Source organism: Hippoglossus stenolepis, chromosome 5 (assembly GCF_022539355.2).
Source record: "Hippoglossus stenolepis isolate QCI-W04-F060 chromosome 5, HSTE1.2, whole genome shotgun sequence".
In the NCBI taxonomy this organism is placed as follows: Eukaryota; Metazoa; Chordata; class Actinopteri; order Pleuronectiformes; family Pleuronectidae; genus Hippoglossus; species Hippoglossus stenolepis.
Genome location: NC_061487.1, coordinates 24,885,630 through 24,899,494, shown reverse-complemented (window position 1 = coordinate 24,899,494; position 13,865 = coordinate 24,885,630). Strand labels below are relative to the sequence as shown.

The 13,865-nt window shown below is 43.7% G+C and overlaps 1 protein-coding gene across 1 annotated transcript in view; it reads right to left on the bottom strand.

Annotated features, from left to right (window-relative positions):
• Positions 1 to 4,471: 4,471 nt before the first annotated feature.
• Positions 4,472 to 13,865, bottom strand: part of si:ch211-212o1.2 (uncharacterized protein LOC492735 homolog) — a 29,390-nt gene continuing 19,996 nt past the window's right edge. The window contains exons 4-6 of the mRNA XM_035155928.2: positions 12,166 to 12,310; positions 9,053 to 9,265; positions 4,472 to 6,860 (exon numbers count right to left, since the gene is read on the bottom strand). Coding sequence (XP_035011819.1) covers positions 6,739 to 6,860; positions 9,053 to 9,265; positions 12,166 to 12,310 — 480 coding nt within the window. The 3' untranslated portion in view covers positions 4,472 to 6,738. The remainder of the gene's footprint in view (positions 6,861 to 9,052; positions 9,266 to 12,165; positions 12,311 to 13,865) is intronic.

Sequence of the window (13,865 nt, the reverse complement as noted above, 5' to 3'; positions counted from 1 at the left end):
AATAACTGTAATGACTTTAAACTGTATGATGATCATCAGCATTTATGAGTAATTAGCAGGATCCTGCATTTAGATGAGCTGGTTTCCACTGTTACAGCTTTACAGTCAGTAATATGTGGCCACTAAGATAAGATAAGATTTTATTAGTAGAGGAAATTGGCGGTGTTACATCAGCTAAGTGTAAAAAAAGTAATCATAAGTAAACATGCAATTTAAATGCACAGAAATAGAAATGTAATAGAAAAGATGTAAAATACAGTTTAAACAGAATATACACAGAGTGAGAATATATCAAATTAGCCATTGAACAACTCTCTTGTTAATGGTGATTTTATTGTTTCTTTGCAGATTATTAATAAGCTGTTATCACACATGAATGAAAATGACCTTGAAAGTCTGTTTAAGCGTTGTGTGTGTAGTACGACTGCAAATGTGAAAACATTGTATTAAGATTTCTGTGGTGTGTGAAATCTGAAAATAAACCAAACCAAGTGTCCGGTGAAGTTTCCTCTTCACTTCCTTCTCCACACACTAACACTGTAAAACCATAACAATAAAGTAAACATGCAAAAAAAATACTCAGTTAAGCAGCATTTCAGAAAAAAAGTTCAATCAACAGCAACTTGGTCAAAATGATAAAAGTTAAGGACTTTACACACGAGCGGTTTGATGGATAAACAACACAAAATGCAAAACCTTTATTTCTGGCAGCGATTGGAATTTATGACATGCACATATTTTATTTACCATGTTGATGGGATAGTTTGACGTCTGAGGTAAAATGCTCTATAGCCTAAAGTACAGTATTGTATACTGATTAGTCAGTATCTTTATTTTCACTGCAGAAACCAATTTTTTAAATCAATGTTCTGAAATCAATTCAGATGATTTTACACTGTTTAATATTCACTTATTGAAATAGAATATAGAATAGAATATGTTCACATGCAAATTGATTTAATGGAAACAACACCTCCAATGTGTAAAGGCCTTTCTGTCAGATTTGTACTTTTAGGCCTTTAAAAGCTGTGGCTGCTCTTTACACAGTGACTCCAGCTCCCTGTTTCCCTGTGGAGTCAGAACTGTGGTCGATACCGTCATTTTGGTTTGTGATGTTTTCAACACTATCAGAAGAAACACCCCAGATTTGATTAAACTTGTGTTAAAGACAGAAAGTCTCCTGATGAAAACATACATTCTCGCCTCCTACTGTAGTGTTATTGCTTTGCAACCAGCAGGTGGCATCACAACAACTTCCTTTTGCAAATCTCCTCTTCCTCAGGACACAACATTGCGTGACATTCCCCACAGCTCCTCTTCATCTCCTCGACCTGCTTCTGGACAACACCACATGTGTCACCAGACCTGAGACAAATCCAGATGTGTGAGCAACAGGTTTTTGTTTGTTTGTTATTTATGTCTACGTAGATGCAGGAGGTTCAGCACGTGGGAAAATCTATATACAAATAATATGTGCAATCATTTTCTTTAATTGTTTATTTAATTAATGAATTATATGAATTGTTAATATAACAATATGTAACCATTTAATTGTCTTTTTATATATGTGTGATTAACTTTTTTAAGCACCACACTAGCAGAGATGCTAACTGGCGGCTACGCAGCGTTCTCAAAGTCCATCACATCAAAGCACCTGTGAGTTCAAGAGAGCAGCAAACAACATGTAATGATGTTAATGTTGGTGTTTGTTAAAAGTGAAAAGTCTCCAATGCCTCATTGTTTTTTCTGCCCCGTCTCATAATTGACTTTCTTATTTACACAATCACCAGCAGGTGTGAAAGTCTTAAGACACACACATGCTTTCACTGCATCTACACAACGTAAGAAAAGACAAACACAACTTCTTATGGCTTATTCTGCCGTGCACACACACATGCACACTTGCAGCATGTACCGAGAGGCGTGTGAACACACCTCGATCTGAAGACTCATTGTGAGATTCTCACACCGTCTGTGACAGAAGTCACCTGCAGCCACACTCACACGTCACTAGAGACGAGCTCGGCTCAATCCTTCCAGTTCACTTTGGTTTCGGGGGCAAACTATCGATTTATTCATTTCTGATAAATTCACTGAGCATTTTATTAGAAACACCTTTATATTCATGAAATATCCAAGTAGTCAACCATGTGGCAGCAGTGTCATGTTTAAATACCTGCACATAGAAGTCAGGAGCTGCAGTTAAAGTTCACGTGAATCATCAGAACCTATGATCTCATGATTGTTGGTGTCGAGCTGGTTTGAGTATTTCTGAAACTGCTGATCTCCGTGGATTTTCACCCACAACAGTCTCTGGAAATGTAACTCTGACAACAACATCCTGTGAGCAGCAGGAAACAACTTGTTGATGGGAGAGCTCCGAGGAGAATGGTCAGACTGGTTGGAGCCGTGGACTCTAAATAAAGATGGACGACGCGTCTCCACTTTTCTCCCCCTGTCCAGAGATGAAGCCAAAATGTCTTCAGGAATCCACGACACACAGAAAACTGAGGCTGTTTCGAGAGCACAACATTTCTAACTATGTGACATAATTTCCCTGCGATGCGTAATGAACTCTGAGACCCAGCTGCATGAAACCACCGCCTGGTTGAATAAAATAATAAGAACTTTGAGATCATAATGAAGTTTTAACTTAAGAGCCTCATTCGAATCCGACTCCTGCAAGTGTTGCCATCAGCCCTCGTGTCTCAGTGTGTATGATAGAAACTTTAATAGCTGCCAGCATGAGGCACTGATCAGCCAAGCACATCAGCATAGTGAGATTCAATATGTCACCACCATGCAGAGTGTGTGTGTGTGTGTGTGTGTGGGAGAGTGTGTGTGGAGGAAGGCCTTCCTGCATGTGTGTCTTGTTAGCGCTGGGTGTAGCAGTGGAAGTGATGGCAGTAATGTGGGAATGACAAAGGAGCTCTGACTGTGAGCTATATGAAGATGTGTGAGATCAGCTAGTGTTCTGCAACATGTCGCATCCCTGGGGTGTGTGTGTGTGTGTGTGTGTGCGTGTGTGTGCGTGTGTTTGTGTGTGTGTGTGTGTGTGTGTGTACATATGTTCAGACTCAGGTACAAAGGAAACTGTCTGAGTGTGTGTGAGATTCCACCAAACATTTTATCTTTACCTTCATAATGAGAAGAATATGAAGAGAATTCTTATATGAAAAGTTGATAAATCCCCACATTGGGAAATACAGTGATTGTGATGAAACCACAAACATCCACATTCAACCAAACTCAGAACAAACTCACAACAGCTGACTTGTTGGAGCTCTGTTAACAGTCACATCTTTTTTCATTCAATATGAAAAACCTTCACTTGTTCCTGGTGAGTTTTATCATTTTGTATTTTAGTCTTTGGTTCAAACTGAAATGCTGCAACAATAGTTCTGCTCATCACCGTGAAACTAAGTGCAGATATTTATGTTTCATGAGGATTTATCTTAATGACTGAGGTGATCTTCTGACTTTCTGACCTTCTGACTTCACCTCCAGTTGACATTTTCTGAAGGGGTGAGTAAAACGCAAGGAAGAAACCATTACATTTTGGGGTTGGATCGTGATAAAGGGACAGATCCACATGTTTTAATTTAAATGAACACAACTAGATACAGAGGTTTTTCCGTTTGAAGCAGTGAATGAATCCTGGTATATTATCACTAAGTCCACTAGCAGGCAGCAGAAATATCTGTGGTTCCACTAAATGACGTCTCATTCCTCCAGTTGACCGTAGAACCAGGATCTATCTGATAAATAGATGCACAACAAGCTCCTGCTTCAGGTTCCTGCAGCACCTGTCTCTGCAGTGTTATAATCTATGGTCTCTGCTCGTCCTTGTCTCCTCTCCTTTCTAATTACCTCCCCCTGGCACCGGCCCTGCTTACCGCTCTCTGCAGGAGTCAAGGGGGCCGCTGCAGCAGCTGTGCCCCTACAGGGGGCTCTGCTTCCTGGGGGGGTAGCTCTGGACGGTGAAGCTCACTGAACCGATGTGGGAGGTCATGGTGCACAGACACACAGAGCAGAACCAGGTGGATCCCTGACCTGAGCTGCCGAGAGCAGAGACGTAAACCTGACACTAGGGGGCGGTGGTGGTTCAGCTGAGGTGTTTCACATTTCTCTCAAATAAAAAGTTTATAGAAGGGTTACAGCATTAACCCTGACCAAAATAAATCACGCTTCAAGATTAATGAAACGTGCTCATCCTGTAAACATATGCCCCCGTTTTGTGTTCTCATTTCGTCTGCGCAGAAACAGGCGTCTTAACCTTCTCCTGCTAAAGACACAAATGGGACTCAACATTAAAATCAGGTAACATTAAAACTGCTCCTTCAGTCCTCGGAGAAACAAAAGGGAATTGGATTTCTTGGTTTTCTCTGGTGTTCGAGGTTGTGTTGTAGTGAAGAGTTTAGTGATATCATGTTTTTTCCTTGGTACATTTAACCACAGCAAGTGAAACGAGTGGAGTTCATAAACCTTTATTTAAATCAAAGAGCAGATTAAAAACATTAAGGCAGACGAGCAGCGAGCGTTGAGCTGCAAAAATGGAACATCAGAATATACAAGGCTTGATCTGTAGATAAAAAAATAGAAAAATTATGAAGCCAGAGAAAACAAGAGAACACAGTGTGAAAGAGAGAGAGCGTGTGTGTGTGTGTCTGTTTGTGTATGACTGCATTCAAGAGATTTATTGTGTGTGTTTGTGTGTGTGTGCATGCATGATTAGATCAGTATGTGTGTGATCATGTGTGAGCCGGTGCCTCTCGGACACGTTTTCAGACGTTTACTCAGTAAAACAAGGAAGTGCTGTTTGTTATTGACCTTCTGTGCCTGAAGGGATTTCCAGCCTAGAGATAAAACTACAAGTCAAGCAGCTACAGACTCGAGTGCAGAGTCGGTCACTAGGTTTCACAGTATGAGATGTAAACACAGTTCAGAGACGCTAACGACAATATTTGCATTCTATAAGCAACTTGGTGAAAAATTATGAATTTTGCTTTCCAGTGAAATGAAAATTAACGTGGTTATCCCCCCCCCCCCCTTTTCCTTCCAGGTGATGTAAAACTGTCACCACACATTTCTTCAATGACTCTGATTTAAGTTTGGAGGTTTCTTCTCTTCTCTGAAATCTCTAACATGATTTTAATCACTGCTTTTTCAAACGATGCAAAAATATTTATCTTACAACGACAAATAAATAGTAATAAATAGATTTTCAGACTTTCCTAAAAACGCGAGAATAAACTAAAGGACTTTCTGCAGGGGTCTGGTTGTAATTCTCGGTGATTTGAACAAGAAGCAGGATTCTGTCTGTTGTGACAAGCTAATGCTAACAACACATTTTTGAGTTTAAATAAAAACATATATACATTTATATATCCATTTATAAGAAATTCATCTTAGAAACATTTTCTCTCTGCAGGTTTGGGTAGTTACATGAAATCACTGATGCCAAGAAGGGTCAACTTCTGTCTCTGGCACTTTGTGTTCAAACCAGATTTTCTTGATTTCTCAATCCACTTTATTCTTACTTGCCGAAAGTTAATCTGGCTCCGTATGAAGGTTGATTAATATTTTGTTTTTGTAGGAATAGTTTGGGGTTAAACAAAATGTGGTGGTTATCCAGCTTTATAGTTGCTGGTAGGTGTGACTGTAGAACTTCAGCCAGAAAGTATTAAAATAAGCTGTAAAGTATTCCTTAAAGTAGAGGTCTTCATATTTATCAATTACTTTGGACCAAATTTAACTTGCTGAACCGTCATGAAGTCGCTTCATGGTCACTTCTGCTCGGACTCCAGCTTCAAATCAAGTCAGAAATCATATCTGGAATATGTTCACTGTCATTTGTTTTGGTACAAAATAAAGTGGAGACACGTCCTCCCTCTTCATACGCAGTTCATGTTCCAAACTGATCTGGATTAAAGTGAAATACAGCTTCTAGATACAATTCAGCTTATTTCTCCAAACCTTCATTTAGAAGCTTTGACGTTTGCACAAGCAGATTTCTGTGTTTCTCAAGTAACAGAAGAGTGGAAAGCTCCAAAGCTTCTGTCGATAAAACCCGATCAATGAGAAGAGTTGTACAGTTTGGATGAAGACAGCTGTCGACAGCTGACCCAAAACTCAAAGTTGTTTATACTTATATATAAGCTGCGTTTGTCTAAAGCACACAATCATCAGATGTTCACCTTCATGTGTGTAACTGCAGCAGCGAGAGGTTGAAGAGGACGATGAAGTTTCTACAAAGGACAAAACAACCGTAACACAAAAATAACAGACAAGAAGAAATCAGAGACGTGACTGAACATTTAACTTACAAACTTGTGTGTGTGTGTGTGTGTGTGTGTATATGTGTGTGATTGTGCGCAGGTGTGTGCGGTGTCACTCCTGGAGAGCCCAACCTCCAGAAACCTTCCGACACCCACACACCGCCACACCTCATTGGTCGAACAGGCCTACAAGCTAATTGGCTGTTACAGCAGCGTTCTCACCTCCTGCCTTCAAAGCTTGTTAAACTACAGACTCCAGCACAATCACTCGGACCATCTTTGAATTTGGTTTTTTTTTGCAAAACATGTTGCTTTTCTTCAGCAAGAAAAGCAAGAAGCACAGAGACAGAAGTAAATTGTATATGTGTATATGTGTGTGTGTTATTCTCCCCATCCATTGAAATCTCTGTGTTTTTGCATGTACAGGCCCATTCCTCCACCCTGTGTGTTGGTGTGTTCGTCAGTCGGTCTTCTTGGCCCACGCCAGGTCGTCTGACCGCGGCCTCTGTCCCGTCACGTATTCAATCAACTGCTCCATCCGTCTCCAAAAGCCCAGCTGGTCCAGTGGATAGTTACACCAGCCTGAGACGGGAGGGACAAACACAGGAGGACGTCTGACTTCACAGATCTTTAATGGTGATGACTTCACTTTGTGTGTGAGGTAAATACATTAATGTATGTATGGCTGCAGGCCAGAGTACACATGAACGTATACATTTACATGTACACATGAATGCATGCATGACTGTACAGTCGTCTGTGTGTACACGTGACTGCACAGACACACACACACACACACACACACACACACACATGTTCTGATGTTACAGCTTTAGAAGCAGTCGAGGATTCCCCAGACATTTGAGATGAAAAGCCGTTTTACTATTATTACCAAACACACACACACTGATCCATTTATATGTAGAATAAAACAATTTCAGTCAAAAACACAACGCAGACATAAAAAAGAAATCAGCTACACCAGTTTCACTCGCACACACACACACACACACACACACACACACACACACACACACACGAAGCAAATAGAGACATCCACATGGGTAGTGTGTACTTAGCCAACCCTTGTCTGATGCTCAAACACCACCACCCATGATGTGTTTGCATAGGGTGCATGCTATAGCTGCAGGGATGTGTGTGTGTGTGTGTGTGTGTGTGTGTGTGTGTGTGTGTGTGTGTGTGTGTGTGTGTGTGTGTGTGTGTGTGTGTGTCCCTTCAGTGACCCTCTCTCTGCTGAAAGACATGAAGGAGCCAGAGGTTTGGTTTCTCTCTTTCCTTCCATCTCTTCTTCCTCCTCCTCTCTCTCTCGCTCCACTTCTCCTTCTTTTGCCACATCCTCCATCTTTTTTTCGATTCTTCCAAATCCCTGCTTCCTCCCCTCCCACTCTCTCCCCTCCCTCCCTCCCTCCCTTGTCCTCCACCACCCCCTCTGCCTGTGAAGTCCTATTTGTTAGAACAGACAGCAGGGTAGCATTAAATATACATGGGGATTGTCAGCCGGTGGCGAACACAAAGGCAGCTCGGCGAGCCCCAGTGGAATCCAAGCCCGGCCCAGGCAGCCAGGCTGGGGGAGCATGGGGCCGTCACCGTCCCCTGTGGGCCCCCGACCGCCACCAACCCACCTCCCACCAAACACACACACACACACACACACACACACAGGTTAGACACTGGAGAGGAGGTCAAAAAGACTCGTACACACACAGATGCTCGAGTATGCAGATGCAGGAGTACGAGTGTGTGTGTGCATGTGCAAACACACACTTTCCCCGGTGCCAACCCCCTCAACTCGCTCACCCACACATCTGTCGTCCGCAGGGGCGCAGGGTGACGTACAAGCTGAATCTCCTGTGTATCCTCCCTCTTTTCTCTCCCTCCCTCTCTCCCTCTCACCCAGATGCACACAGAATACTGAATGTGGATGTATTACAGGGGCCTCGTGTCTCTGAAGACGAACACGCACGCAAACAGAACAGCTTCTTTTAGTTATTTATAAGACGCCCGACAGACAGACAGACACACGGCCGCCATTTTATTCAAATCTACTGAGAAGTGAAATCATCCCGGAGTCATCAGCTTCAATTGCGGCGATCTAAAATGGCCGCCCACGACATAAACACGATACCTAAGCCGTTTTCAGACATGACCTCCCGGTAAAATCCGGAGAATTATCAAATCCTCTACGTTATTCAGGCGAGAGGTGGAGCGGCCGGGTGCAGCAGACAGAGACAGGAAGTGACGTATTAACTCCGCTGCGGAGATCACATGATCATGTTTCCATCACCTCAACCTCTTTTCAGGTCTTCAACTGTGTTTTCTACGTGTGTGCAACTTTTTCACATCGTCATATTGTCTGTTTTGTCATCAACCCCCACACTTGATCCCCATGATGTTCTCATAATGACAATATGGAAAATAGGTTCATGTATGATCCTCAGTTTTAAAGACATTCGTCCCTCTGACTGTGAAGTGACCTCTAATTGTGCAGATTTGAAATTTTCAAGATTGAAAAATCCTGGTTTGTCAAATTAAGTTGATTCACTTTTCACTGTAAGAAGATTGAGGTTTTAGCTTATATCATTAAAAACATAGTACTCATACTGTACTCACATATTATCATCATTCATTTCTACTTTTTCTTGGTAATTAATACTTCTGGTACTACGTAATCACAACTGTTGATTTGAATACGCACTAAAGGAATAAACGTGTGCCGCTCTGCAGTACTGCACTGAGGCAGGATCAGCCCTCACCTGTCGTGATGCAGTAATACGTTTCGTGCGGCGAGACGTGGTGGATGCGGTGGTGTTTCCGTGGCAACACCAGATGCCAGTCCTGGAGCAGCGTGACCCAGCGTGGGAGGTCGAAGTAAGAGTGACTCCATTTGTGAATCTGATTGGTCAGCGTCACGAACACAGCCAGGGCGAACACGTAGCACTCCCAGGGATAGGACGCCGCCAGGGCCTCTGAAAGGTGACAGGAAACAGGCAGAAGAAAGAGAGAGTACAACGTCAGTGGAATAAGTTATGAAAGTGTTTAGTATATTAAAGGGGGCCAGCACTCAGGCAAAGCACTCCCACAGAGAGGACGCTGGCAGGAGCCATGGTGAGATGTGGAGGCCGAGGGGGAGGATGAGGAACAGGGGAGAGACAAGAGGAGGAGATGGAGGAAGATGGAGGAAGAGTGGCAGCAGGGGGAGAGAGGAGGAAGTGATAAAGGAAGACTTGCAATAAACAGCGATTATAACTTAAAACCAGACAGGAAATTAAGTTATCTCCTGAAAAATGAGACCATCACAATCAGAAATCTGGAACTTTAAGTCCGTCTGGGGTGAGACACAAGAAAGTTGTTAAATTATAACGATGAGTCATCACCACTCACCTTTAAATATTAAAAACAACTTCTGCGATCTCATTCTCATTCTCAAACAGAAGTGCACATCATTACTAAAGAGGCGTTCGGGGACAGATCAGTGTGGAAATCTCCCCACGAGGACGTTAAGAAGACATTAAAGAAGAAAAAGACGTTTATACGCTGAACATCTTTGCAGCGCTCACTTTAATCTTTGATGTGTTAATCTAACGTAAAGTCAGTTACATGTTCGGTGCCATGTACGAACATCAACATGGACACAAGAGACTTCTATGTCTGCTCTGGTGCCTCCTACAGGCCGTTGAACGTGGTTAACCTTAAAGATGAAGAACATTCTTCTGCACTGATGTCTGATGAAACGTATTTTCCCTAATGTGGACTAGTGCTCGGCCTGAAACTGTGAAAGCGGTTGTTGAAGATGTCGCTGGGATCTGGAGACTGTGTCAGAGTTGATTGGAGTTGACAGGTGTCACACAGGTTTGGACTCACACACTCGAGCAGGTGTGTGCAGCGTCGCTGGGAACAAATACATGCACAGAAAACTGTCTGCAACTTGTGGCTTTTGTTGATATCGCTTCATCCGCACAAAGATGAGGATGTAACTGAGTTGAAGTCCGCAGCTCGTCTTCATCACTGCTCACGCTTGTTCTCTATTTGAGTCTTTGTGACTTACAGCTGTCCACTCTCTGTCCACCTCCATCCCTCGTTCATTCTCTTTGGTGGAAACAGCGATCTCCTGACCCCAGTTCAAGTGCGGACATGACAGTTGGAGATGTCACCTCCCTGCTTTCAGCTTTCCCCCATGCACCTCCCTCTCCGTCTTTGTCTGATGACCGCTTGACACGGCGAGAAGCTTGACATGACAGGTTGAGATGTCATCAGGCGGCTACACAACCCTCCGCCGCCCCCACCCCCCCGCTCTCTCTCTCTCTCTCTGCACTCTCACCTTCTGTCTCAAGCTCTTAGCAGTGACCTCTTAAGGTGCAGACATGACAGGTGTAGATGTCACCGCAGCTCTGCCCGTCTCTGTCTCGTGACCCCCTGACTCCCCGCGGTGCAGGACATGACAGGTGTGGATGTCACCTACAAGTGGACCTTGCTACTGCCACCCCCCCTTGTAATCGTTCCCTCCCTCTCCCCCCTCGTTCACTGATCCCTCCTGTGGAGAAGCACCTGACCTTTGCGTGTTTCCCTTCCACTCTTCATCCCCTTGTTTCCTGACTCTCACAGGTTTGTGAGATTCTTTCCATTTATATCACAATGCTCTCGTTTTACATTTGGGATTTCTGACAGTGATTACGTGAAGAATTCAGGTTTTCTTTTTTCTTTTGGTTTCTATGATTGTAAATTTGATCTTATTACGTCTGTCTTTCTATTTTCTCAACCACTGATCCGATTGACTCCAAACTTTGGGGATGTGTTGCTGAGGACCAAAGGAAGTGCGGACATTTCTTAAAAGAGCCATTCCAAGAAAAACTGTACATGTACATAGATTTTTGATTTTAGATAGAGATATTAAGTTACAGAAAGTTAGAGATATTAGTTTATAAAAATAATAATGATTTACCAGTCGATCGTCATCTTTTAGTCTTTTTTTAATAGCAAAAGAAACATAAGGTCTAATTCGATATATTCTGTTGTTTTGACCACAAAAACTAAATGCATGTTATAAAACGTTGGGATACAGACTGAAAAGCTAAAATATGGGCTGCTGCTGTATTTAAATGTGTATCCCTGTTGTTGGCAGATTATTTTTCTCTTTGATTGAAAGCTAACTAAAGTAATAATCACTTCAGAGATGCTCACTCAGAGAAGGTTTGCGAGCAGCTTAACCTCACATCGCTGCATCTGACCGAGACGTTAACCTGGCAAACTCAACGCCTCCTCTCTCCGCCCATCGGCGACCTTCTGGCCCCAGCTGTAGTGCGGACACGGAAGGTGGAGATGTCACCTTCTCAATAACAGGTTGCTCCTGCTGATCTTCCTCCTCCGGGACCCTCCCCTCCGGCCCCAAGCTCGTAAGGTCAGCGCATGATTACCAGACAAACTGCCCCGTGGTTTCCTGTGATCACTTCACTTCCAGATCAAAGACTGGAAACATCAAGATTGTTAGAGCCGTTGTTTGACCTACTAAAGTCCTCACATCCACATTCAGCTTCAAGCAGAGTGACTTTGAGCAAACCTGCAGTGACGATGGTTGAGGAGCCAGTGAGGGAACAGTTCCCTCTCCTGCGATGGGGAAACTGTGCAGAACGGGTGAGAGAGAGCTTAAAGTTCTGCAGGTGTCACACCCCCGAGTGTCTCACTCACAGGTGATAATAATGTGAACGAGAGAATCCGTTCACACAGGAAGCAGCAACACCAGAGCGTTAGCAACTTCAGGTTCAAAGTCACAGCAGCAGGTTTCTCTCCTCCCTCTGAGACTTACCAGTCGAGAAAATGCAGGTATGTGTTTGCATGTGTGTGTGTGTCTGTGTGTGTGTGGGCGCACTACCTGGTGTGTATGTGAGGAACTTGATGGCCATGTGTGTCAGTGGCAGGATGGGGATCATGCAGTTGTCCCCGTTGGTCTCGATGAAGTCGTGGCGAGTGATGGCGGTGGGATCGATGTGGTGCTCCCGGAACGGTCGAATAAACGCCTGAAGGGAGGAGAGAGAGAGAGAGAGAGAGAGAGAGAGAGAGAGAGAGAGAGAGAGAGAGAGAGAGAGAGAGAGAGAGAGAAGAAAGAAACATTACGGTCGATCAAACATCACAATCACTTCTGTAAGAACAATGAAACCAAACATGAGAAGGACGTTATTCAAACACTTTTCATTGATACAGGGACATTTGCTTTAAATTGAAAAGGAGGAAACTCATTAACCAATCATGAGGCTTATTTTTGAGAGGATTAAAAAAACTGCTTCCAACAAAAGACAATTAAATAGAAAAGTCTGCACTTTAGTTCATTCATTAAGTATAAATCACATTGAATTCTGTACTGTGTGTGATACTTGATGAGCCATGCAATAATAATAGTTTTATTTTGAAGTCTAATTAGCAGCAAAAAATCCCTGGTAGTTTTTTTCAACTTAATATGAATTCACTTTAAATCAAAACACAAAACAGACACTAAAAAAATCTTTGTTTACAAACCGTAATGCAGCTTAACACACACACACACACAGACACACACACACAGACACACACACGGACTCAGGGGTGCTCAGTATCCTGTGCTACCCCAAAGCTCATATCCAGCATCCTAATAAACCACAGAACAGCAGTCGACTCACACAAACACACTCATACACACAAATGACCCACAGACACTCACACAAACTCAAAAATGTGAGTATCAAACACACACACACACACACACACACACACAGTTGCAAACCCCACTTGCACTGTGCAGAGGCAGACACCTGTCTGTGAGAGCGTGGGGGTCTCAAATGAAAGACTGAATCTGAATATCTCCAGAACAAAAGAAGACAAACAGAAACACACACACACACACAAGTAGGATAAAGGTAATTTATTTCTCTCAGTGGAAAAAGCAAGAAAAAAGAATTCGTCTTGCATCTTTGCTGCTACAGTGTACACGTATGTGTGTGTGTTTGGTGTGTGTGTGTGTGCGTGTGCATAGCCTTGGACACATCAGCATGAAAACTCATTATTGTCGTGTTAGCTGTTCTAACCAATTACACACGCCTATCTGCAAACACGGCTGCTAGGTGCCACTGCAAACACAGAAACTATCTGTTGACAACTTCACAATTATGTGCCCTTCTCCGTTCTAATCTGCCTCCCTCCCCTCCTCCCCACCGCCCCTCTCCCCCACCTCCCTCTCCCACCGCCCCCTCTCCCCACCGCCCTCCCCTCGCCACAGCCCTCAGCCAGATGAAAGGCCGGCTAAGCCGCGGAGGTCGTGCCGAGCAGGGCGGGCATCGGCGCTCCCAGCTAACGGCAGGCCACCGGTCGCCGCATGTCCTCTAATCCCACACCGTTTAACGGCCCGCCTCGCACGACACTCGCTAATCACCAGCTCACATCGCCCATCGCCGCGGCAACCAGCGCTGTCCCACTGGCTGGACAGACACGCCCTTCCACCCCCTTCTTTTTTTTATGACCTACCGACCGTTTTTTATTATTTTTACTGTATTTTCCATCTCACTTTTTGTTGGTTTCTCTCTTCGTTTGCCTCTTTTTGGC